The 23181-nt window shown below is 42.1% G+C and overlaps 1 protein-coding gene across 3 annotated transcripts; it reads left to right on the top strand.

The window, feature by feature from the left end:
• The first annotated feature begins 4553 nt into the window (after positions 1 to 4553).
• On the top strand, positions 4554 to 22776 carry LOC106573231 (WT1 transcription factor). Of its 3 annotated transcripts, XM_014148079.2 has the most exons (9): positions 4554 to 5454; positions 9924 to 10040; positions 11101 to 11203; positions 16305 to 16388; positions 18683 to 18782; positions 20798 to 20942; positions 21060 to 21149; positions 21362 to 21454; positions 21757 to 22776. In XM_014148079.2, the coding sequence occupies exons 1-9, from the start codon at positions 5055 to 5057 to the stop codon at positions 21876 to 21878; spliced, it is 1254 nt and encodes a 417-aa protein (XP_014003554.1). In that variant the 5' UTR covers positions 4554 to 5054; the 3' UTR covers positions 21879 to 22776. The 3 variants fall into 3 exon arrangements, with proteins under 3 accessions (XP_014003554.1, XP_014003553.1, XP_014003552.1); XM_014148078.2 differs by lacking the exon at positions 16305 to 16388 and having other exon boundaries at positions 4574 to 5454; positions 21362 to 21445; XM_014148077.2 differs by lacking the exon at positions 16305 to 16388 and having other exon boundaries at positions 4582 to 5454.
• The last annotated feature ends 405 nt before the right edge of the window (positions 22777 to 23181 follow it).

The following is a 23181-nucleotide window of genomic DNA, read 5'->3' as shown; positions in this document are numbered from 1 at the left end:
TAATGCCCCCAAAATAAGCATATATTAGGAAAAAAATGGACATTTATAGCAAATTGGATGTTTGAAAATAAACGTTTTTGTATGGTTTTCATGTTTTGAAAAGTTATTTTGATCAATTTGATCCATAGCCACTTGTCATGGGCAACAAATGTGGTTTCTAATGACAGTTGAGATGTACAAACTATGGCATTAGGAGACGAGAAGCGGATTAGAGGCAATCTGTCATTTCAATTCAGACATTAATGAGCGAGCTAGGACGACGTTGTCAATATAACTATTTGTTTAGCACTTATGAAATGTACGGCGACAAAATTCAGAACATGGGCCATTCTTACAGTGTTCTCCCTGCACACCAAGTCAGAACCGTAGGATAAATAAAGGGGGCATGTAAGCAGACAATGAAAGCTCTTACAATATTCGATGATTACATTTCTCTAAAACAGGCTATAGGCTACATGTGCACCACCAAGTCAGAATAGTAGATGAAATGAAGAGGGGTAAATATACCAAATTATTAGGGTGAGGCATGTGGGCTACTAACATCTTACTACACAACATACACATAGTATTACTTTCTTAGCTACAGTATACATATCTCCCTGGCACATTACAACATTTATGCAGCAGCATACAATACATTTTTGGACTCACCTTGTTGTGTTCACTTGAACAGGAAGGTGGCGCGACAGTCCTTCGTGGGCAACTTTTGTCATCAAAGCCTGGCATTCTCTGGATTTATGGTGCTATCAAGACAACTGGGAACTCCGGAAAAAAACAAGATCGAATCATGATGACGTCATTGATCTTCAGGTCGTAGCTCTAAAAAAAGGCCGGCTTTACAATTCCGAGTTGGATGGCCTTTCAAAACCTATTTTCCCAGTTGGAGCTTGTTATTTCCCGACTTCCCAGTTGTCTTGAACTCGCTGAAGTCAAGTCTTCGCAGTTCCTAGTTAACAGTTGTTTTGAGCACAGCACAAATCATGCTTCATTGACAGCATGGCCAATGTTGAATGTTTATCATTTTAAACTTGGAAACAAGCCCCTTCATCCCAGATTTGGGACCACACAGCCACTGTCACTGATTCCTTCCAAACCACTCATTGTTGAATTTGCGATTTCCAACTTGTTAAGTAATGTTTATGGCCAATGGCCGATGAGCACCGATACGTTTTATCTATAATTTCTCTTCATTATTTCTCTTCATATGAGAAGGATTAAAAAGGATTTGCCAGTAAATTGTCGACTTGATTCATGATGATGACTGCTAGCTAAGATTTTGAAAGTATGATGTTGACATGATCAGTCCTTTGCCTTGATGACAGCTTTGCAAACTCTTGGCATTTTCTCAACCAGCTTCATGAGGTAGTCACCTGGAATCCGTGCTGACTTGCCTAGTTAAATGAAGGTTAAATAAAATAAATAAATAAAAAAATTAAATGCTTTTCCAACAGTCTTGAAGGAGTTCCCACATATGCTGAGCACTTGTTGGCTGCTTTTCATTCACTCTGCGGTCCAACTCATCCCAAATCATCTCATTTGGGTTGAGGTCAGCCGATTGTGGAGGCCAGGTCATCTGATGCAGCACTCCATCACTCTCCTTCTTGGTCAAATAGCCCTTACACAGCCTGGAGGTGTGTTTTGGGTCATTGTCCTGTTGAAAAACAAATGATAGTCCCAATAAGTGCAAACCAGATGGGATGGTGTATCGCTGAGAATGATGGGCTCGTGTATAGCTGCTCTGTGCCAAATGTTGTGTTTTTATCACAAAGTGCACTATGGAGTCAACGTTTTACGTTCAGCCACATGCCACTTTTTTGTTGTTGTAATTTTGACCCACTTTTTTCCCCCAATTTCCTGATATCCAATTACGATCCTATTGTCATCTTGTCTCATGCAGCAACTCCCCAACGGGCTCGGGAGAGGGGAAGGTCGAGTCATGCGTCCCCCGGAAACATGACCCGCCAAGCCGCGCTTATTAACACCACTCGCTTAAACCCAGAAGCCAGCTGCACCAATTTGTTGGGAAGAAACACCACTCAACTGAAAACCGCAGTCAGCCCGCAGGCCCTAAACCAGACAACGCTGGGTCAATTGTGCGCCACCCTATGGGACTGCCGGTCACGGCCGGTTGGAATGCCGCAACACTGCGATGCATTGCCTTAGACCGCTGCACCACTCGGGAGGTCCTATACACACCACTTTTATACAAAAGACAGACATTTTTCCAAACTGACCCATTGCCGCTTTTAGAGTTAATTTTGCAACCTGTGGATGGGTTTTGCGCGGCCCCTTTTTAGAAGGCTATAAGAAGATAAGACCTGGCCATATAGACTACTCTCTATTCGAAACGGAATTATCCGTGCTGAAGTAGTCTAGAGACACATTAATCATCTTGTGAAGTTTTGTCTTGTTCCCTACCACAGCGGCTGCCATCATCAGATGCATGGTAACATTGGTAGGACAGCCTAATTAAATAGCCTTCCAAATCCTATCGCTGTTACAGTGGGAGCATAGAGAAGATGTTGGAGTCTTTCCGAATGCGCAAAATGTATTTCTGGATTGAAAGTAGAGAGGTAGGCTAGGCCTACTTGTTTTGTCTTTCAGAATATTTATATGTTTTTAAAAATAATATAACCATATTGGACAAAATAAGAAATAATGCATTTCAATGTGTTGCCTTGTCATAGCGCCATAACACAACATTTACACTGGAAGATAATTTGAAATGTATTTATAATCAAGGATGTATTAACAGTCTATTTTGGTCTCAGGGTCACAATCCTTTTTTGACAGAATTTATGCAAATAACCCATGTCTAGAAAATGTACTTCATCATCGATAAAACATTATTAATATAAGTGTAGGCCCTACTACAAATTAGAAGCATAGTTTGTAATTATTAATACACATATAATAGAATATAACAATATCATGTAATAATACTTTATTAGTATTAGTATTAGTAGACTATTAGTATTATTTTGCTACTTGGATTAACTTTTAGCCTTTGAGCTAAATTCAACTGTTTCGATAGACAGAGGTTCATATCATGTTTAGAGATACAGGTGAACGAATTAAGAAAATAATACAGGGATTATCGGAATACATTTAGTCAAAACAATGAAGTTTCAAGATGAAATGTCACGTGCACAAGTACAGTAAAATGCCTTTCTTTGAGTTTGCAAGAAAGGCATTTCACTGTACTTGTGCATACGACATTAAAATGTGAAACTTAAATATGCCAATCAGAAAATAATTGACCAAGGCACCTATATCGAAAAACGAATTGTGTTACCCTGTATGAGCCGCTTATTTAATCAATGTCAAAACATATTCAGGTTATGCTATCATTTCAAGAGACGAGAATGTCACTCCATCGTTTATATGTTGTGTTCAGGTACATTTTCTGTTCGTAAATAGAGGGCTTTTAATTGCATTCATGATATACAACCTAGGCTACGTGCAGTGACAAGGCACGAGCAACAGATAATGTATATTCAACTCACCGAACCAAGAAAACATCCTCATCATGTTGCACTAAATGAAAAAGAGACGCTGATTTCATTGCGTAAACAAGAATGTAACTCATTGAAGTGTATGTTCCAGTTATAAATGACCAACAATGTGAGATGTGAGATGATGTTATTTCAAAAGCATTGCCTACATTTTGTTGTTCTATATGCAGTAATATTAAATAGGCTATGTGTCAACATCCCACATATGTTCTATTTGTTGGTAAAGCTGATTAATAGATATAGGCCACCCCAGGAATACGTTAAACACACAGTAGGTATAATAATTCCAAATCTAACTTTGTGGCAACATCCAAAGATTCAGTGAATAATCCTGTTCAAGACAAATCAAGCCGTGATATTGGTACTCACAACTTATTTTCACATGCTGCGAAAGGAACATAGTGAAGGGATGTACATCTTATTTCTAAATCCACCAAATTATTTAAATGGAAATGGAACTCTCTCTCAGTCACTCTCTCTCTCACTCGCTTGCTCACTTTCTCACACACACACGCGCGTGCACGCACGCGCACGCACACACACACACACACACACACATACGCACATGCACACACATGAACACGCACACACGCACACACACACACACACACACACACACACACACACACACACACACACACACACACACACACACACACACACACACACATGTGCATGCATCCATACACACACACTGATCAAGTGGACAGCAAACCTGGTTCCAAAAAAACAGATAAAGCAACACCTCATGTCACAATGCCTCTTCCCTGTTTGACCTAGATATTCTGTGTGTATGTAGGCTATGTTTCATGTTTTACATGTATGTAGCTCTGTCCTTGAGCTGTTTTAGTCTATTAATGTTCTGTATTATGTCATGTTTCATGTTTTGTGTGGTCCCCAGGAAGAGTAGCTGCTGCTTTCACAACAGCTAATGGGGATCCTAATAAAATACCCCAAATCACACAAACAGGCCCATTTAGACTTACTGCATGGTGTGAGCGTACATAGAGAGGTGTTTAGAGTGAGGGGCTGAGGAGCCATACTGTAAATGAAATGAAGCCAGCTTCTCATCCCTCTTGCTCATTGGCCTTGGCTCCTCCTCCAGCCTTCTCACTAGATCTCTATTTGAGCTTTGTGGGCTCTAAAGAAAACAGACGCATGAGTAAAGGAATAGAGGGCTACTCCTCTCCTCCTCTCCTCCCTTCCCACTTTTTCCTCCTCCATTCACAGAGCTGAGAGAAACACTCCCCAGGTTGGACCTCCAGGCAGCACCTCTCTCTGTCCACTGCATGGACTACTGCAGCACACAACAAAAGAAGCACTATTGTTTCCCCTTCGTTTGGGGGCAATTGTGTGTGTTTCCCTAGATAAAAAGTTTGCCGTCTTCCTATGTTACAATGAGGCTTTGTTGCACGTGAGTTTCCACAGAACCAGGAGCGGGGTACATCAGAACGCCGAAGAAGACTTAGGTCCATTTTCAGAGCGACCCTGTCGGGGTTTTGGACAGACTGGTTTCAGGGTGCGGTTGCTCCGCCAGAGATGGGCTCAGATGTGCGTGATCTCAATGCCCTGCTGCCCCCGGTGCCAGCCTTGCCAGGGGGGAACGGGAACTGTACCCTGCCCGTCAGCAGTGCTCCTCAGTGGGGCCCCGTACTGGACTTCCACACTGGCACCCCCTACAGCTCGCTGGCCCCCCACCCCTTCATCAAGCAGGAGCCCAGCTGGAGCTCTGGGGACCCCCATGAGGACCCCCACTGCGGCCTGAGCGCCTTCACTGTGCACTTCTCCGGCCAGTTCACTGGCACAGGGGCCTGCAGGTACGGGGCCTTCGGGGCCCCCCCTCCACCCAGCCAGCCCCCACCAAGCCAGCCAAGGATGTTCAGCAACGCACCCTACCTGACCAACTGTATGGACACCCAGCCCCCCTCCAGGAACCAGGGTAAGATTAACCATAATCATCTATTCTGGAGATTAGTGTAGTGAAACGTTACTGTGGATGCACGAGGACTTGATATTAGGTTAAATACAATATTTTAATTCTCAGAAAGAATGGATTTGTTCCGTGCTGTTCAAAGTAGTTTTAAGCAGTTCCGTTTCTAGTCCTTCTGTATAATTTCGCAATTTATGCTTTTCTTATTCTTTGACTATTTTCACCGGCCTACAGTTTTTTGCTGACTCTAGTGATGTACATTTGTGTATAGTTCATGATCAATAAACAAACAGATTATTAATAGATACACAATTTCAAGGACACTTGTGTTTTATTATGCTATTGTGTAGTATGTCAGTGATTCTAACGGATCTTATTGTCAGCACAATTCAATGAAGATGTGTTGACACGAGTTATACAATTTAGAAAATCTCTGCATTTGCTATGCTCTTTTCTTTATTACCTTATCACAATTTTCACAAACGTATGATTGATTTAGCGAGTTCATAATTAGTGCATTGTATACATATATATAAAAAATATTGTTTAATGCCGCTCACTCTACTTAGTACTGTTTAAATTATTTATCATTAGTATATTCCACTGCAGTGAGTCTATTTCAGAACGAATTATATTATGAATTACTGACATTGCATTTAAATGAATGTGCCCTTTTAACAAAGCGTTCTTTCAAACAGAATAGATTATTTTCATCAGCAATGGATGTACAATTTGATCTCTGAACTTCTAAAAGCAGTAGCTGTGTTATAGTTCAGCTGATCATACAGTTGCCAACGCTCATGTAACCACACGACTCTTAAACATTTGAGTACACAACAAAAAAACGTTGCCTTTATTGTGGACTTGTGTTTTTTTTTTTACAACTGAATCTCAAATACAAATGTTTAAGAGTCCTGCGGGAGGTTAATACACATAGCTACTGAACGTTCAGTATTATGCTGAGCATTAATTAGCCATGGCATTAGGCTACTGTATAGGCTATAGAAGAGTATGCTAATGTAATACAAATTAAGGGGGGGAAAAAAAAGGTGATTCTTTTTAAACTTGTATTATGACATGAACTAATCTCAGTAGCTTTCCTTAAATCAATAAAAGTTGATCTGAAGCTGACCAATTGTGAGTGTGACATATACTTGGCTTCTGATTTCCAAGTTCTTTTTGAAATGATTACTACGCCTCGGTTTCACTTTGACCTGAGCTATTTGTAGTCAAGCTCTGGGATTTTCTTTTTAGGGCTGCTGGGGGTCACCAGTGTTCACACACCAAATGTAATCAGTCTGCACTTTTAACGGAGGATTAATTAGAAATAACATCAGTTTCAAAGGGCTCGTCCAACCTTCAACCCACTTATCACACCCCTTCTGTGCCTGGCCAAGCAGTGCAAACAAGCATGGCTCAGACTCATGCGGGTCACTTTCACTAGATACTAATACAATGATGGTCACTGAGGGAATATCCACTGAATTCATGCTCTGTTTACATTTCAAATACGAAACTTGAAAGTCAAAACGAGTTAGTGTGAGGACAGGTATTTTGTGTGTATTAGTGTCTGGGTCATTAAAGTGTACTTGTGCTTGTGTAATTCCGTGTGTGTGTGTGTGTGTGTGTGTGTGTGTGTGTGTGTGGGACGTTTACTTGAATGGAAGCTGAGGAAAAGAGAATAGGCTAGTTAAAGTATTATAGTAGGGACTTTCCTTGAACAAAATGATTAAAAACTGCAAATATTTGTATTACCCTTCAAAGGGTTATATTACCCTTCAGAACCCTTTTTTGTTATGTATAGTTTTTTAAATTAATGTATTGTTTCTAAGTATCATTCTGATATTCCAACTGTTGCACAGTTTTATTGTTGACTTCCCTTGGTTTACCACACTGGTTAACATTTTTAATACACGGAAATTCTGTAGTAACTTATACAAGATTTGTAGGCTACTTCTTGGCCTGCTTTTTCAAAACGAACAATAAGAAAAGACACTTATCGAAATACAATTAATGGGTAAATATAGATGGAATTCTGAAGTTGATTAATATCTATACAGCCACTGTGATATTCGTTTTTATTGATGAAGGCACTAATTTATAGAATTAGACACTTTGTATCTGACTATTGATTAGGTTACGGGTTGACAATTCACAATTCTGTAATATTTTAACTCTTTGGGAGTCAGTAAAAACTCTTTATAATTTATTATTACATTGATACTATACTGTAAGTAATACGCATAAGGCCGTGGTTCAGTGATTTACATTTGAGTACTTGTCCTTTTAATAAATGGCTTGTGAATGATTCATAATCTTTTCAGCAAAAGTAATAAGCAGACCATCAAATAAATTATTACAATTAACGTTCAACACATTATATTTAGAAGATATATGCAGTGCCTTCGGAAAGTATTCAGACCCCTTGACTTTTTCCACGTTTTGTTACATTACAGCCTTATTCTAAAATGGATTAAATCGTTTTTCCCCCTCATCAATCTATACACAATACCCCATAATGACAAAGCAAAAACAGGTTTTTAGAAATGTTTGCTAATTTATTAAAACTAAAAAACTTAAATATAACATTTACATAAGTATTCAGACCCTTTACTCAGTACTTTGTTGAATCACCATTGGCAGCGATTACAGCATTGAGTCTTCTTGAGTATGATACTACAAGCTTGGCACACCTGTATTTGGGGAGTTTCTCCCATTATTCTCTGTAGATCCTCTCAAGCTCTGTCAGGTTGGATGGGGATCGTTGCTGCACAGCTATTTTCAGGTCTCTCCAGAGATGTTTGATCGGGTTCAAGTCCGGGCTCTGGCTGGGCCACTCAAGGATATTCAGGGACTATATTCAGTCTCCCAGTCCCTGCCTCTGAAAAACATCCCCATAGCATGATGCTGCTACCACCATGCTTCACCGTAGGGATAGTGCCAGGTTTCCTCCAGACGTGATGCTTGGCATTCAGGCCAAAGAGTTCAAGCTTAGTTTCATCAGACCAGAGAATCTTGTTTCACATGGTCTGAGTCCTTTAGGTTCCTTTTGGAAAACTCCAAGCGGGCTGTCAGGCCTGATTGGTGGAGTGCTGCAGAGATGCTCGTCCTTCTGGAAGGTTCTCCCATCTCCACAGACGAACTCTGGAGCTCTGTCAGAGTGAACATCGGGTTCTTGGTCACCTCCCTGACCAAGACCCTTCTCCCCCAATTGCTCAGTTTGGCCAGGCAGCCAGCCCTGGGAAGAGTCTTGGTGGTTCCAAACTTCATCCATTTAAGAATGATGGCGGCCACTGTGTTCTTAGGGACCTTCAATGCTGCAGAAATGTTTTGGTACCCTTCCCCAGATCTGTGTCTTGACACAATGCTGTCTCGGAGCGCTTCGGACAATTCCTTCAACCTCATGGCTTGGTTTTTGCTCTGACATGCACTGCTAACTGTGGGACCTTATATAGACAGGTGTGTGCCTTTCCAAATCAATTGAATTTACCACAGGTAGACTCCAATCAAGTTGTAGAAACATCTTAAGGATAATCAATGGAAACAGGATGCACCTGAGCTCAATTTCGAATCTCATAGCAAAGGGTCTGAATACTTATGTAAACAAGGTATTTCTGTTTTTTTACATTGTCATTATTGGGTTTTGTGTGCAGACTGCTGAGGATTTTTATTTAATTAATCAATTTTAGAATTAGGCTGTAACGTAACAACATGTGGAAAAAGTCAAGAAGTCTGAATACTTTCCAAAGGCACTGTATATATATATATTATATATATATATATATATATATATATGGCAGAAAATCCTGCCATATAGGTGCATTTGGTATTTCTTCACATCCCGCTCTACTGCAGTGCGTAAAGCAGACTGGTTTAAGGTGAGGACACTACCACACAAACTCCCTGGGCAGTGCCCTTCACATACCCCCTTGTGTCCCAGACCAGCCCAGGAGGCTACCCAGCCCTATGTAGGCCTACTGTAATGGGGATCAGTCCTGTCCTCCTCTCCACTGTCAAGACAGAGATGAGAGGAAGACAAATAGAGCTCTTTAATGAGTTTTGAGTAAACCCTGCTGGGGCGCTGGTGAAAGTGGCTGTGGTGTGTACTTACTGGCGTCGGTGTTGGTTGATGTGTGATTGATGAACTGGTGCTCCACCCTGGGTCAGACATAGACATGATTAAGCCTTGAACCTGGTGTCAGCCCTCCAGTGTCCTGCCACAGTTTGTTTTCACTCCGGACGCTTTCACTCTCACCCCAACGCAGGGGCAACTGGAGTTTGAGGAGGGAGGAGGAAGGTCATTTACCTGCCCATTCAGTACAAAGGGTTATGGTGCTGAATGTTAACGGACGAGCTAATTCAGAATTTATAAAGTCACTTTTCACATGTAAACACGTTTTTACGTACTTTCCATGGTCTGAAAACCTTGACATTATTCATTTCGTTTTTTTCTAAACCGTTCTTCTTTGTCTTTACAGGTTACAGTGCTTTCGATGGTACCACTAATTACGGTCACACTCCCACACACCACTCCTCCCAGTTCCCCAACCACTCCTTTAAACATGAAGACTCCCTCGCTCAGCAGACCAGTATGGGTAAACAGCACAATATTCTCACCTAGATTCCTGCTTGTGTGTGTGTGTGTGTGTGTGTGTGTGTGTGTGTGTGTGTGTGTGTGTGTGTGTGTGTGTGTGTGTGTGTGTGTGTGTGTGTGTGTGTGTGTGTGTGTGTGTGTGTGTGTGTGTGTGTGTGCGTGTGTGTGTGTGTGAGCGAGCGAGCGAGTGAATATTCAAGTATATATGTGTGTAAACACGTGTATTGTGAACTCCGTACTCCTCGCCTAGGGAGTGGCCTCCATCTTAAAGTCACTGCGAGGTTAAGTCTTACAGTGACCTTCACGTCAGTGTCCTAAATCACTACCATCTTGGGTTTTTCATTTTCCTTTTCTTCATCCATGGCCCTCCTGTTAGTAAACGGCTGGACGTGTGTTGTTAATTTTATGACTGTGATGTTGTAAATTTCAGACTCTCTTCGTGGAAATGATAACTGTAGGAAACAGCGATACAAGATTTTTGGAATGTTTAGAACTGCCCTGGGACCCATTCACAATATGTGGAGGCAGAGCCAAAGCAGAGATCCTTCATTTGCACTTTGAAAAAGCAAAAAGATTCAGTGTGCTTTACGGCTTCAAAGAAGAGCCTCTTGTTTGTATAAGTGCTGTGTACATTCGGCCACAGGTCACAGGTTTCTTTCACAATTTCCATTTCAGGATAGTTTTTCTCAGAGAAGGATCCATTCGACCAGAGATGAGTTCCCTGAAAGATTTATAGCTAATGTAGCCCTTCTTTCTTTAACCCATACCCACGTCACTCATACAACAGCAGAGTGCTTCATTTGAAACATTTTGTTTGTTCACGCACAGAAAATTAACCGTCAGACAAAAATGTTTACTGTTGTTACTCTCTCATAGCTGTGCGTCTGGGTTGTCGAGAGAACTAAAGAATCGGGGAACTCACTTCCAGTGCAGTCGTGAAGCTGTCTTTTATCCTTAGGACTGTCCCACGATATTGTTTCAATTCTCAATCTGTAATGTGTTTAGTTGGTGAGGTGATAATTGAGATGAACAGTAACGGTTTAATTTGTCTGTTTGTGTAGGTGAGCAGCAGTATCCTGTCCCTCCACCCGTGTATGGATGTCACACCCCATCAGACAGCTGTGCAGGCAGCCAAGCCCTACTGCTAAGGAACCCTTACAACAGGTAGGCGCTGGAGCCTCCCCCCTACAGTACCTTCACTTGCCCATACCTGACATCACATCCCTGCCACTCACCTTTGCCCCATCCTTATCAGTCACATAAGCCCCGGTCGAATAGTCCTACCACTCACCTGTCATCTAATGTAACAAAGAAATCTTACTAAGGAATCCTGTTTGTAGTGACTATAGTCTTGTTAAAAGGTGGCTCGGATGCTCTAAGGACAATCTGTACAGGATGTTCACCTGTGTAGTAGTCCTAGTCTGGCCAAGGTTGCGCTGACCTCAGCCAGATTGTCTGCTAAGACAATAATCATCAACATTGTGGTTTTACAATGAAATGTAGAAAAGTCACGCTGCCATTGAGCACGCCCAGTGGTTAGAGGAAGTAAAGTAACATTGAAAGGAAGTTGGACAGAAGGCGAATATCCTGATTTTCAGTCAGGAAATGATCAAAATAAAGCCGTTTGTCGACTTTGTACTCTCAAAACTTTCCATTGGACTAAATCCACCGCAGTCCTTCTTGACAAAGAATAGTATAATATAAAAGCACATTTACCGTGTTGTGTTTACGTTGAAAGTTAGTTGTCTGGCGGAAAAAATACTTCAATACACTGCGTAGATGGTATGGATGAGGACCATGTCCAGATAAACTCATAAAAGTTGTCAAGACAGAAGCAGTGCTCAGCAGGCCAAGATAAACAGTGTAATCCACTACTGCTTTCCAGTCTTAGACCAATGTTGAATTCTTCCTAAAAAGTAGCTCACTGTCCTCTGAGTGGAGAGATCCCCATTGTAACCTCGCACAACTGTTAACCAGTGGTAGAACAAGTACCCAATTGTCATACTTGAGTAAAAGTAAAGATACCTTAAAGAGAAAATGACTCAAGTAAAAGTGAAAGTCACCCAGTAAAATACCTCTTGAGTAAAAGTCTAAATGTATTTGGTTTTAAATTTACTTATGTATCAAAAGTAAATGTAATTGCTAAAATATATTTAAGTATCAAAAGTAAAAGTATAAATCATTTCATATTCACTATATCAAGCAAATCAGAAGGCACCATTCTCTTGTTTTATTATTTTACGGATAGGCACACTCTAACACGAAGACATCATTTACAAACGAAGCATTTGTGTTTAGTGAGTCTGCCAGATAAGAGGCAGTAGAAATGACCAGAGATGTTCTCTTGATGTGCGTGAATTGGACCATTTTCCTGTCCTGCTAAGCATTCGAAATGTAACGAGTACTTTTGGGTGTCAGGGAAAATGTTTGGAGTAAGAAGTACATTATTTTCTTTAGGGATGTAGTGGAGTAAAAGTAAAAGTTGTCAAAAATATGAATAGTAAAGTAAAGTACAGATACCCCAAAAAACTACTTAAGTAGTACTTTAAAATATTTTTACTTAAGTACTTTACACCACTGCTGTTAAGTCACTGGTCTTGAGACGGCACAAAATTAGCTTGCATTCCTCGAATAGCTTTAACATTTTGTTTTCAGCTCAAGGGAACATAAAGATTCAAAATAAGAGGATAGTAGATAAAAGGAGTGTGTTAGACAGACTGGATACATGGTCTGGAAGCCCATTCTTCAGGTTCTGCTCCTCCTGATATCTGGCTGATATCTGTTGGGGAAGGGAAGGGGCTGGGAATACTCAAATCAAAGCCGCTCTCTAATCAAATTCCTGGTACCAACAGCTCTGTATTTATACAGTGAGACTACAGTTATGCACTTTCTAATGATTTGGAAGTACATTAAGTAAAAACAAGCTAGGAACAAGGTTTCTTTGGGAAGCGCTGGTGCAGAGGATGAAGACTGGTGTCCCCCCCAAAAAAACTTTAGAGCACCTTAAATCAAAATACCCAAACATTTGGTGATTTTATCAAGAGATTAAGTCTCAGGTATGTATAGAACTTGCCATAGAGGACTTTACCTACCTTGTACAGTCATGGTTTAGAGAAAGTTCACAGTGTACCAGTGGCAATTTTAGCATGTAAATCTTGGTGGTGCAAAAAAAAATATTTTTATTATGCATGCCCATCAAAGCCACCACACAACACTAAACAATACATTAATTGCATGATAACGGTGACAAACGGTGCCCAAAAACTGTTGTGTAGTGGCCTACATAAAGCTGTCCCAACAGCAGAGTCCCAACAGCAGTCCCAACATCTTACCACTGCTACACCTGGCTATCAGCAGAGCCTTGTCTGGCAGTGAAACAGTTCATTCAGCCTCATTTACTGCCTTTAAAAAAACATAGACGGACTTGTTTAAACAAATGTGGTTTCTACTGACAATTGAGATGTACAAGCTATGGCATAAGGGAAAGACGAGTGGATTAGAGGCAATCCGTAATTTCATTAATGAGCGAGCTAGGACGGACGTTGCCACTATAACTATTTGTTCAGCACTTTTGAAATGTACAGCGACAGAATTCAGAACATAGGCCGTTCTTACAGTGTTCTCCCTGTACACCAAGTCAGAACCGCAGGATAAATAAACGGGCCATATAAGCAGACAATGAATGCTCTTACAATATTCAATGATTACATTTCTCTAAAACAGGCTATAGGCTACATGTACACGTGCAACACCAAATCAGAACAGTCGGCAAAATTAAGATTATTCAATTATTAGGGTGAGGCACATCGGCTACTAACATCTTACTACACAACATACACTTAGTATTACTTTTTTAGCTACAGTATACATATCTCCCTGGCATATTACATCATTTATGCAGCAGCAAACAATACGTTTTTGGACTCACCTTTTGCTGTAGTCACTTCCTTCCAAACCACTCATTGTTGAATTTACGATTTCCAACTTGTTGTGTAATGTTTATGTCCGATGGCCGATGAGCACCGATACGCTTTATCTATAATTTCTCTTCATTATTTATCTTCAAATGACAAGGATTGAAAAGGATTTGCCAGTAGATTGTCGACTTGATTGATGATGATGACTGCTAGCTAAGATTTTGAAAGTATGATGTTGACATGATCAGCTACTGTACCTATAACGTGATTTGACATCATTATATCTGTGGCCAATGACTTTGAGCCTTCTTGGATGGGCACTTCTAATGTATCTCTATGTTAGAACCCAAAGGGCTTGAATTTTCGAGGTCTCCCCTTAGACTTCGCGGTGAAGTAGTTTCCCCATGAGTGACAGAACACTGAGCCAATCACGGCACACCGCTCCGTATTTCCTGCTGGCTTGCCCCACCAACACAGAAAGCACTGAGCTAGGCTGAAACACCTGCATTTTGGAGCTACCTTACTCAAGAAAACAAAAAAGAGACCATGTTTGTGTGCAGCTTTATTAACTCAATGATGTATATATATATACTTTTTACATTGTTTGCAAACTGATATGTGACACGTATTAATGCCAAAATAACATGCAAAACAGGCAAGCCCCACCACATTTTTTGCCAAAAATGTGGGGCTCAAAACAGGCTCTGCCCCACCTGCCCTGAATGACGGGTTGCCACTGCAGTGTACTAAGTGGGCACACCCTTCTTCATCTTTTAACCCTCAAGACAGAACTATGAAACTTTCTGTCATCCAAATTGCTGAATTGATTTGAACTAAAAAACTACAGCCTAAAAAGTCTAACTCTTCTGAGCACTGTTGGGGAACGTGGGGTAAGTCGTGCCAAAGGGTTAGTTGAGCCAGCACTTGTTTTTAGAAAACCATACACAAAATGAATCATGTGACCAAATATTTAGGAAGAGGTCATCATTTCATGGAGTCTGTGAAGAAATAAACCACATGGAAAAAGCGGTAAGCAAGTGAGGTAAAAGAGTTCAAGAATTTATTGTGTTATAGGTTTCAAGATGCTTGTATCTAAACCAAAGTAGATCGTTGTAAGACAGTTTGGGTAAGCTCTGTAAGCTACAATATGAGGTCTTAAACCTAGCATTAAAGTGCATTCTTGTAGCTGTGTGGGCTAATAGTAAAAATGGTTGCGTTGGTGTAAATTGTGCCATTTGGCAAGGGGCAAGTTGAGCAAATGGCTAATCAATCTACCCCATACAAATGATGATTACATTTTGTCAGTTTTATGCATAATATACATAGCATTTTGAAGACACCTCGCATTTGTGTGCTTAGTCAAGTTGAAATGATGAAAAATGCCATCCTCAGATGGGTGCCCCCCCTCTAGGGCTAGGCCACAATTGAAGTGTTGTCTTCCCATGTGTAATGCAAGGCATTATCACTGGGATATGATGTTACACCAGGGCCAGACCTATTGTTAAAAGTGTTTTTTTTTACAAAGTGTTAGAGATGAGTCCCAATGCTTACCCTGGCCCTAAGCACAATTTACCCCATAAATTGTGCCAAGAGACCACTTTTTTTTTTTGACAAGCTTTTTCAAATCTGTAATGTTTACATGAATTCTGATTATTTCCAGAGATAGACAACATCCTAATATACGTGTAGATATCTTTGATAGAAATAATACTATGTTTCCCTTGACGGAGTGATACTGAATGTAACAAATGATTCAAGATACTCCACTCTCCCTTATTGTATGTAGGTACCAAACAGAGTGTAGGCTACTACAGTCAATTTGCAGGGTACCAGGCACCAGAGCATCCCAGCGCAGTGAGCTGTTCCTGTGGTATGATAAAACGATGTGATGTCAGGGGCGGCAGTGATTTACGTTGACATTTCAGTCATTTGGCGGACGTTCTTATCCAGAGCGACTTTACAGGAGCAATTAGGGTTAAGTGCATTGCTCAAGGGCACATCAACATCTTTTTCACCTAGTCAGCTCGGGGATTTGAACCAGCGACCTTTCGGTTACTGTCCCAATAAATCTAAAGTATGCGTTTGGGAAAGCACCTGGCAGGTTAACTAATGGTCCTGGCGTCTGATGCTTATTAACGGATTGCTATTTGGTTCTGAGTGATGGAGGGCTGTAATTATTAGTGTGGGAGGATCCTCATTGTGTAGTGTATTCAAGAGCTGTTACCCAGGATGCACTTGTATAGATGGGGCCAAATGTTATAATCCTCTGACTCCCTTGTGGAGCTTGTCTACACTGAAAACAGTGGTGCCACCGCTGGACGTCTTCGCCCGAAGGAATACATTCCAAGCGGTGATCATTTATATCAAATGGCATCTCAGCTGGAATGTACGGCATGCAACCCTGTTAACACGCTGGCTTCCACCATTAAGAGGTATGTCGACATGACCAGTTCCTGTCATCTGAAAAATTCCTATCTGATCTGGATTAACAGTCATTAACCTGCACTTGTCTCAGAATAGCAGAGGGGGTTGGTGGAGGGGGCGGAGGCGGAGGGAGGGGGTGGGTGGCTCCCTTCATTAAATCACACATTTGACCACTCACTGGCATTGCTGAAGTATTTGATTTAGCGACAGAGTGGGACTCCACAGGGGCCCTGTCATTTCTCACTGAGGTGATTAGAAAGAAGAAAATACCTCCTATCACAGAAGTCGCATACAGGTTGCTTGTTGTTTTATTTTAGCAAGTTCGGTTGTGCCTGTAATGGTGATTTCGGATGTTTTCCTTGCCTGTGTGTGACCCTGATATGTTAAAGGTGACAAGCCATGATAGTGAGTCTAGGATCGTTTCAGAGGGCTATTTCCATTTGAGGGGGAAACATCACTTTTTCTCTTGCTTTAGTGCTGTAATGAAAATATCCTCTTTCATTCTTGCTTTCTTGCCGTTTTTAGTGGCCCTCTTTTTCTAACTCCCTTTCCACCTCCTCCCGAACCCCCTCTCTGTTTCTGTTTTCGCCAGGGATCGTGTGCATGTTAAATTAGCTTCTCTGTTTTGTATGTCCTGTGAAATGTATCCTGCTATAATTTTCCCGTGCGGGGCATTAGCCTTGACCACAGTGGGACATGTAATGGAGGGGAAGGGCCCTGCACTGGGGAGTAGTGGAAGTGGATCAGTACACAATGGGATGGCTTTCCCCCTGGGATTCTCCAGCCAGGGTTACAGAGCCAGGGCTCAGTTAGACTGGAGGGGAGGGTCTGACCCTTCCACCACCTCCCCAAAAAAGCCAGCAAAGGCCGGGGTGACCGAATGATTAATCTGCTGCTAAATGAGAGGGACTCTGGTGCTTAGGCTGTGGAAAATCAGACTTGGAGTCTCATCTCCAGGGACTCACGCCAAAGTATGCATGTGCCTCTTCCAGATAAACGCCACCACTCCCCCGTCTCTCTCCCCAGGCCCCGTCTCTCTCCCCAGGCCCTGGATGCATACATTAACGTGAGCTTGAGGTGTTTAGCTCCACAGTGAATGAGTGAATGAATGAACTGTGAGGAGATTTATTGCATTATGCAGCTTGCACTGTCCCGACTCCGGCTATCCTTGGAAAGAGCAGAGACAAATACAGCTTTATGCCTTCTCAACCATGTATTCATAATTTAACTGTACAGGATACAACCCCCTCCTTCCATGAAATACAAAAATGACGGGCAGATTTGTAAGACTAATAATATAACGGTATTGCCATCTGGTTATTATGAAACTAGATGTGACCCTTAGCTGTCTTGAAATAGCTACAGTGTATGTAACTGAACCAAGTTTAATGAATACTTTCGGAGGCTATTCGCATTCATTTCTAAATTGAATTGTTTTTTTTATCTCATAAAATAAGTAGGTTAGTACACAATACCTGACCTGTGTTTCCTATTTCTACATATACTACAATGTATCATTGTCCTTTTGTGCTACTGTACGTCCTTATCCTGTACGTCTATTTGATTGAGAGTCGTGTGTGGGTGACAACAAGTTTTGGCAGGACGTCTTGCGGTGTTAACCAGTTCCTCTTTGATTTACTAAAACAGGCCCTTATTTATGGAAGAAAAATAAGTTAGTATGCAGCTTGAATTTTTGTTAATCCAGGGTTAGAGTGAGAGGCCAGTTTACCGCCTAGCCATATGAATAAATCTGGGAATGACAGGAAGTTAACCATTAGTCTTTCCTCCGAGATCCACTTTGGATACTTTAGGTGAATATACTGCGCTGTGACCCGTAGAGCAATTTGCCCCTATGTCAAGACAAGTTATAGCTGGTGATTTCACTGCATTTATTTATTGGGAGCTTTTACCTGCTGTGCGTGCTATTGAAATACAATGCCAATGCAACTTTGCTGAACTGGCTTACATAGATAAGACTGGGAAACGCTTAAACGACAACCTTTATTTAGGAGTGGGAGACCCTTTCTTAACAACTTTCCCCGATATTTCAGGAGTGGGCCGTTTACGGCAACATTTTACAGTACATTTAACGTCGTGAAAGATAATAGCCATTCATCCTACAATTCATGCTACAATTCATCCTACATTTTCTTGCCTTTCACTCAGTCCTTTTTCATTGCTCCTAAAACTGCTGAATGCTCTTGAACAGCTTTTATGTGAATTGTAATTTGGCAGACAAAATAGGAAACAGTCACATATTTCCTCACTAAAAATGCTTTTGTGTCTTTCTTTCTGTGGACAGCCTTGCTACGGGCTATGAGAGTGACCCCAGCAATCCCATGGTCTATAGCTGCAGCACCCAGTACCGCATCCACACCCATGGAGTATTCAGAGGCATACAGGTCAGTTCCATCCTCTCATGGATTCTGAGTTCGCACCCAGGTCACACTCTGATTCCTCTCTCCATACACATCTTTGCTTATGTGATCAGGGCCAAGGTCGGGACGTGGAGCACAGACCAACACTTTCTTGCATGAACACACACACACACACACACACACACACACACACACACACACACACACACACACACACACACACACACACACACTCCCTAAATGCCAGCACAAGGTCATCCTCTACTCCCGAGCTCCAGGCACTGCACGGGTGCTGGCAGAAGAGGAGGAGGTGGGAGAGACACAGTACAAGAGGGAGAGGGAGAGGGAGAGAGAGAGAGAGAGAGAGAGAGAGAGAGAGAGAGAGAGAGAGAGAGGAGAAAATAGCCTTACGCAATGAGCAGACTATGCGAGAGGAAGCAGTCCTCTGCCAGAACAGTTGAGACATTTAAAAGGCATCTCAGGATGAAAAGGGACGAGGAATCACTTTCAAGAAATCCATTAGCAATAAAGCCACAGGTTCCTTACGCAGGCCCATGTTAATAAATCATTAGCTCTTCATTAATGTCCGTCAGCAGCTTTAAAGCACAGAGAGAGCAGAGATTCTCCAGACCTATTCCCGTTGAAAAATGGGACTTTTGGTACTTCATCCCTCTCTTTCTCCCTTCTCATTGTTCTCAAGTGAAATGAATTCAGGAAAACCTCATTCACAAAATGAATCGCATAGGTATGCTTAATCACACAAAAGTACACTGAGTGTACAAAACATTAAGAACACCTGCTCTTTCCATGACAGACTGACCAGGTGAATCCAGGTGAAAGCTATGATCCCTTATTGATGCCACTTGTTAAATCCACTTCAATCAGTGTAGATGAAGGGGAGGAGACAGGTTAAAGGGGATTTTTAAGCCTTGAGACAATTGAGACATTGATTGTGTATGTGGGCCATTCAGAGGGTGAATGGGCGAGACAAAAGATTTACGTGCCTTTGAATGGCGTATGGTAGTAGGCGCTCAGCAGTTTCCTGTGTGTGTCAAGAATGGTCCACCACCCAAAGGCCATCAAACCATCTTGACACAGCTGTGGGAAGCATTGGAGTCAACATGGGCCAGCATCCCTGTGGAACGCTTTCGACCCCTTGTAGAGTCCATGCCCCGACGAATTGAGGCTGTTCTGAGGGCAAAAAGATAGGGGGGTGCAACTCAATACTAGGAAGGTGTTCCTAATGTTTGGTGTACTCAGTGTATATTTTTTGAAAGTCATGTTCAAGTTGTACGTGGACACTTGGTGCTCAGAAAGCTTTTTATTTGACAATCCCATCATTGGCTTTGCCCCCTCCGTGAAGTGGGGCGTCTAGACAAGGGACAAGGCAGGCATACGGTAGTGCCATAAAACACTGAAGTAATTTGCTTATCAATAGGCTGCTAACGCTATTTATTAGAGCGCCCGTGTGCCCACAGAGCCCATTACACTAAGCGCCTGCTAATGGACAGCAGATGGGTATCAGGGTCTGGGAGGGAGGGAGGGAGGGAGGGAGGGAGGGAGGGAGGGAGGGAGGGAGGGAGAGAGAGAGAAAGGGAGGAGAGAGTGGAGCACAGGGGGGCACGGACAACTGAGATGGGGTCTGCCTAACGTCTGTGACTAACTGCTTTAGAGAGTAAATCAGTGGCATGGAGTAAATTTGACCAATCATTTTACAGCTAATTCCAGTATAATGAAGCCCCCCTTAGCAAGGTAATTACACTTCTTCTGCTTTAAAAAAAAAAAAAGTTATTATTTTTGAGTTACCTTTTGCTGGAATAAACTAGTGGGTAGCTTAGTTACTATTATCTCTTCGTATGATATGTCGTGGTTCTAAACTTGTATCATGGCACACTGTGTGTGTGTGTGTGTGTGTGTGTGTGTGTGTGTGTGTGTGTGTGTGTGTGTGTGTGTGTGTGTGTGTGTGTGTGTGTGTGTGTGTGTGTGTGTGTGTGTGTGTGTGTGTGTGTGTGTGTGTGTGTGCGCGCGCCCTTTCTCAGGATGTCCGACGGGTGCCAGGTATCGCCCCTGCCATTGTTCGCTCAGAGACCAGTGAGAAGAGGCCGTTCATGTGCACATATCCTGGCTGCAACAAACGGTACTTCAAGCTGTCCCACCTGCAGATGCACAGCAGAAAACACACAGGTAAGAGCCAGAGCAGCCATAGATCAAGCGCTCATGAGACTAACATACCAGTGGATCAGTGATTCAGGTCTTGCTGTACCAAAGCCCTCTCTGTGTTCCCCTGGGCCCTCGCTCCAGGTGAGAAGCCCTACCAGTGTGACTTCACCGACTGTGGACGAAGGTTCTCCAGGTCAGACCAGCTGAAGAGACACCAGCGAAGGCACACAGGTTTGCTCTCTCTCTATCCCACTGCTTCTTTTTTCTTGTTCCTTTTCCCTCTTTTCAGCTTCTCTGCTCGAGCTCCCTCCATCTCTCTGCCCTCTGTGTTGTAAATAGAACGCTATAGCTCGTGCTCCCTTTGGAATGGCTCCTCTCCTGGCCTCTGCTCTACTCTGTCTCTCTCTTTGTGTGTGTGTGTGTGTGTGTGTGTGTGTGCCTAGGGGTTAAACCGTTCCAGTGCGAGACGTGTCAGAGAAAGTTCTCACGGTCTGACCACCTTAAGACCCACACCCGGACTCATACAGGTAAAACAAGTGCGTAAACTTTGATTTTTCCACATTCTGCTTATTACTTAGCTAGTTACTTCACTTTTTCATGAACAGTCGGTAGGTAACGTCTCAAGGCTTTGGTGGTTTAGTATTTCAACTAATCTACGGTACGTTATCATACTGGATGAAAATAGGTTAAGTCAGTTCATTGTAACAAATTACCTGTTACTGAAAGTGATCGAAAATTATCATAGGCAATTCATTCATCTCTTCCTCCCCTTCAGTTAGGTTTAAACCACAATACTCCCTAACAGCTCTCTCTCTCTCTCTCCCGCTCACTCTCCTAGGTGAGAAGCCATTCAACTGCAGATGGCCCAACTGTCAGAAGAAGTTTGCCAGGTCCGATGAGCTGGTTCGTCACCACAACATGCACCAGAGGAACCTGACCAAGCTCCAGCTGGCCATCTGAGCCGGATCTTAGCCAGCCTCACTGCTCTCAAACACCCTCCCTCCCTACATGAGACTGAATCCTCCAGCTCGCACGGGGGAGCAGCAGCAGAGCAGGAGGCCGACAACATTGTTCATCTGCACGTTACTGTACAGCCTCACCAACGGACAGTTCTCCAAACAGTGCCACCTAGGGACAGTCCTCTGTTCATACGCTCTGATTCAGAGGGTTATTTTAGTGAGATATATTTAATGAGGAAACCAAACAGTTTCTATCGCTTGTCGGTGTTCTATAGATGTGTATAACCTTTGTGCCCATTTCTCATTTGAAGTATTACAGACTAATTTATTTGATCATACTTTTGTGAATTAAAATCTTTCACTGGAATGATTTCTGGAAAGGGGGATTTCTGGAAAGGGGGACATTGGTCCGACAGTATCTTCATCATCGCTATTGTTCAGTCCACATCCCTGTGTTTTTGATTTGATCTGCACCGGGTAGTTGAAACGTAAAGCTACACTATATCCGCTTTTGTCTGTGATGTTGTTTGTAAATATTGTTTCACTTTGACAGTGGATTTTGGGGCTGTGAGTTTTAAAAAAGATGTATCGGGCACACTGGCTATGTGGCCAAGAAGTTGTCATATTAAATGATGTAAATAATAATACTGGACCATGGATTGCATTAATATTCTTGCCATGGAAAAATGTGACTTAAGTATTATAGTTTAGACTAGAACTACTTCGATAGATCCAGGAAATGCTTTTTTAAGTGTGTATTTCATGTCATAAAACACTTAATAGTTTTTTTCTGTTTTTTTTTTTTTTTTACTCTGAAATGTATTATAAGTACATTACGGTCTGTTCCCATGTGTTTAAACTGTATTGTTCTTACTGTTTTTATACAGTATATATACTGATTCTGTTGTTGTTGTTGTTATTTTTCCCATTGAATTCTGTATTAAAGCCCTCTCGGAGTGTGCAGACTGCCTGGGCAGCTGTGTGGGCTCAGGGACCAGTGTTGAGTTACTTTTGCCTTCACTAACAGGGCTGATCAACCGCGCTCCTGAGACCCACTGACCAGACCGTAACCTGACCAGGTCGTGACCCCTTGTAAGTCACCTGACACAAGTTACCAGAGGAGGCTTATACTGGCCCGGTCTCCGAATAAAAATAGTTATGATAACAAAATAGAATTCTTGACTGTAGCTAACATCCGCTGCTTTCTTTATCTCTGAGGAGATTCTTTTCAAATTCCTTGACTTCTGAGTGAAACAGGAGACGCAGATAAACATAAACGTGTTTTCTCTCAAACTCACTGTTCC

Source organism: Salmo salar, chromosome ssa16, assembly GCF_905237065.1.
Source record: "Salmo salar chromosome ssa16, Ssal_v3.1, whole genome shotgun sequence".
Taxonomy (NCBI): Eukaryota; Metazoa; Chordata; class Actinopteri; order Salmoniformes; family Salmonidae; genus Salmo; species Salmo salar.
This window is presented reverse-complemented; position numbering and strand designations above follow the sequence as displayed.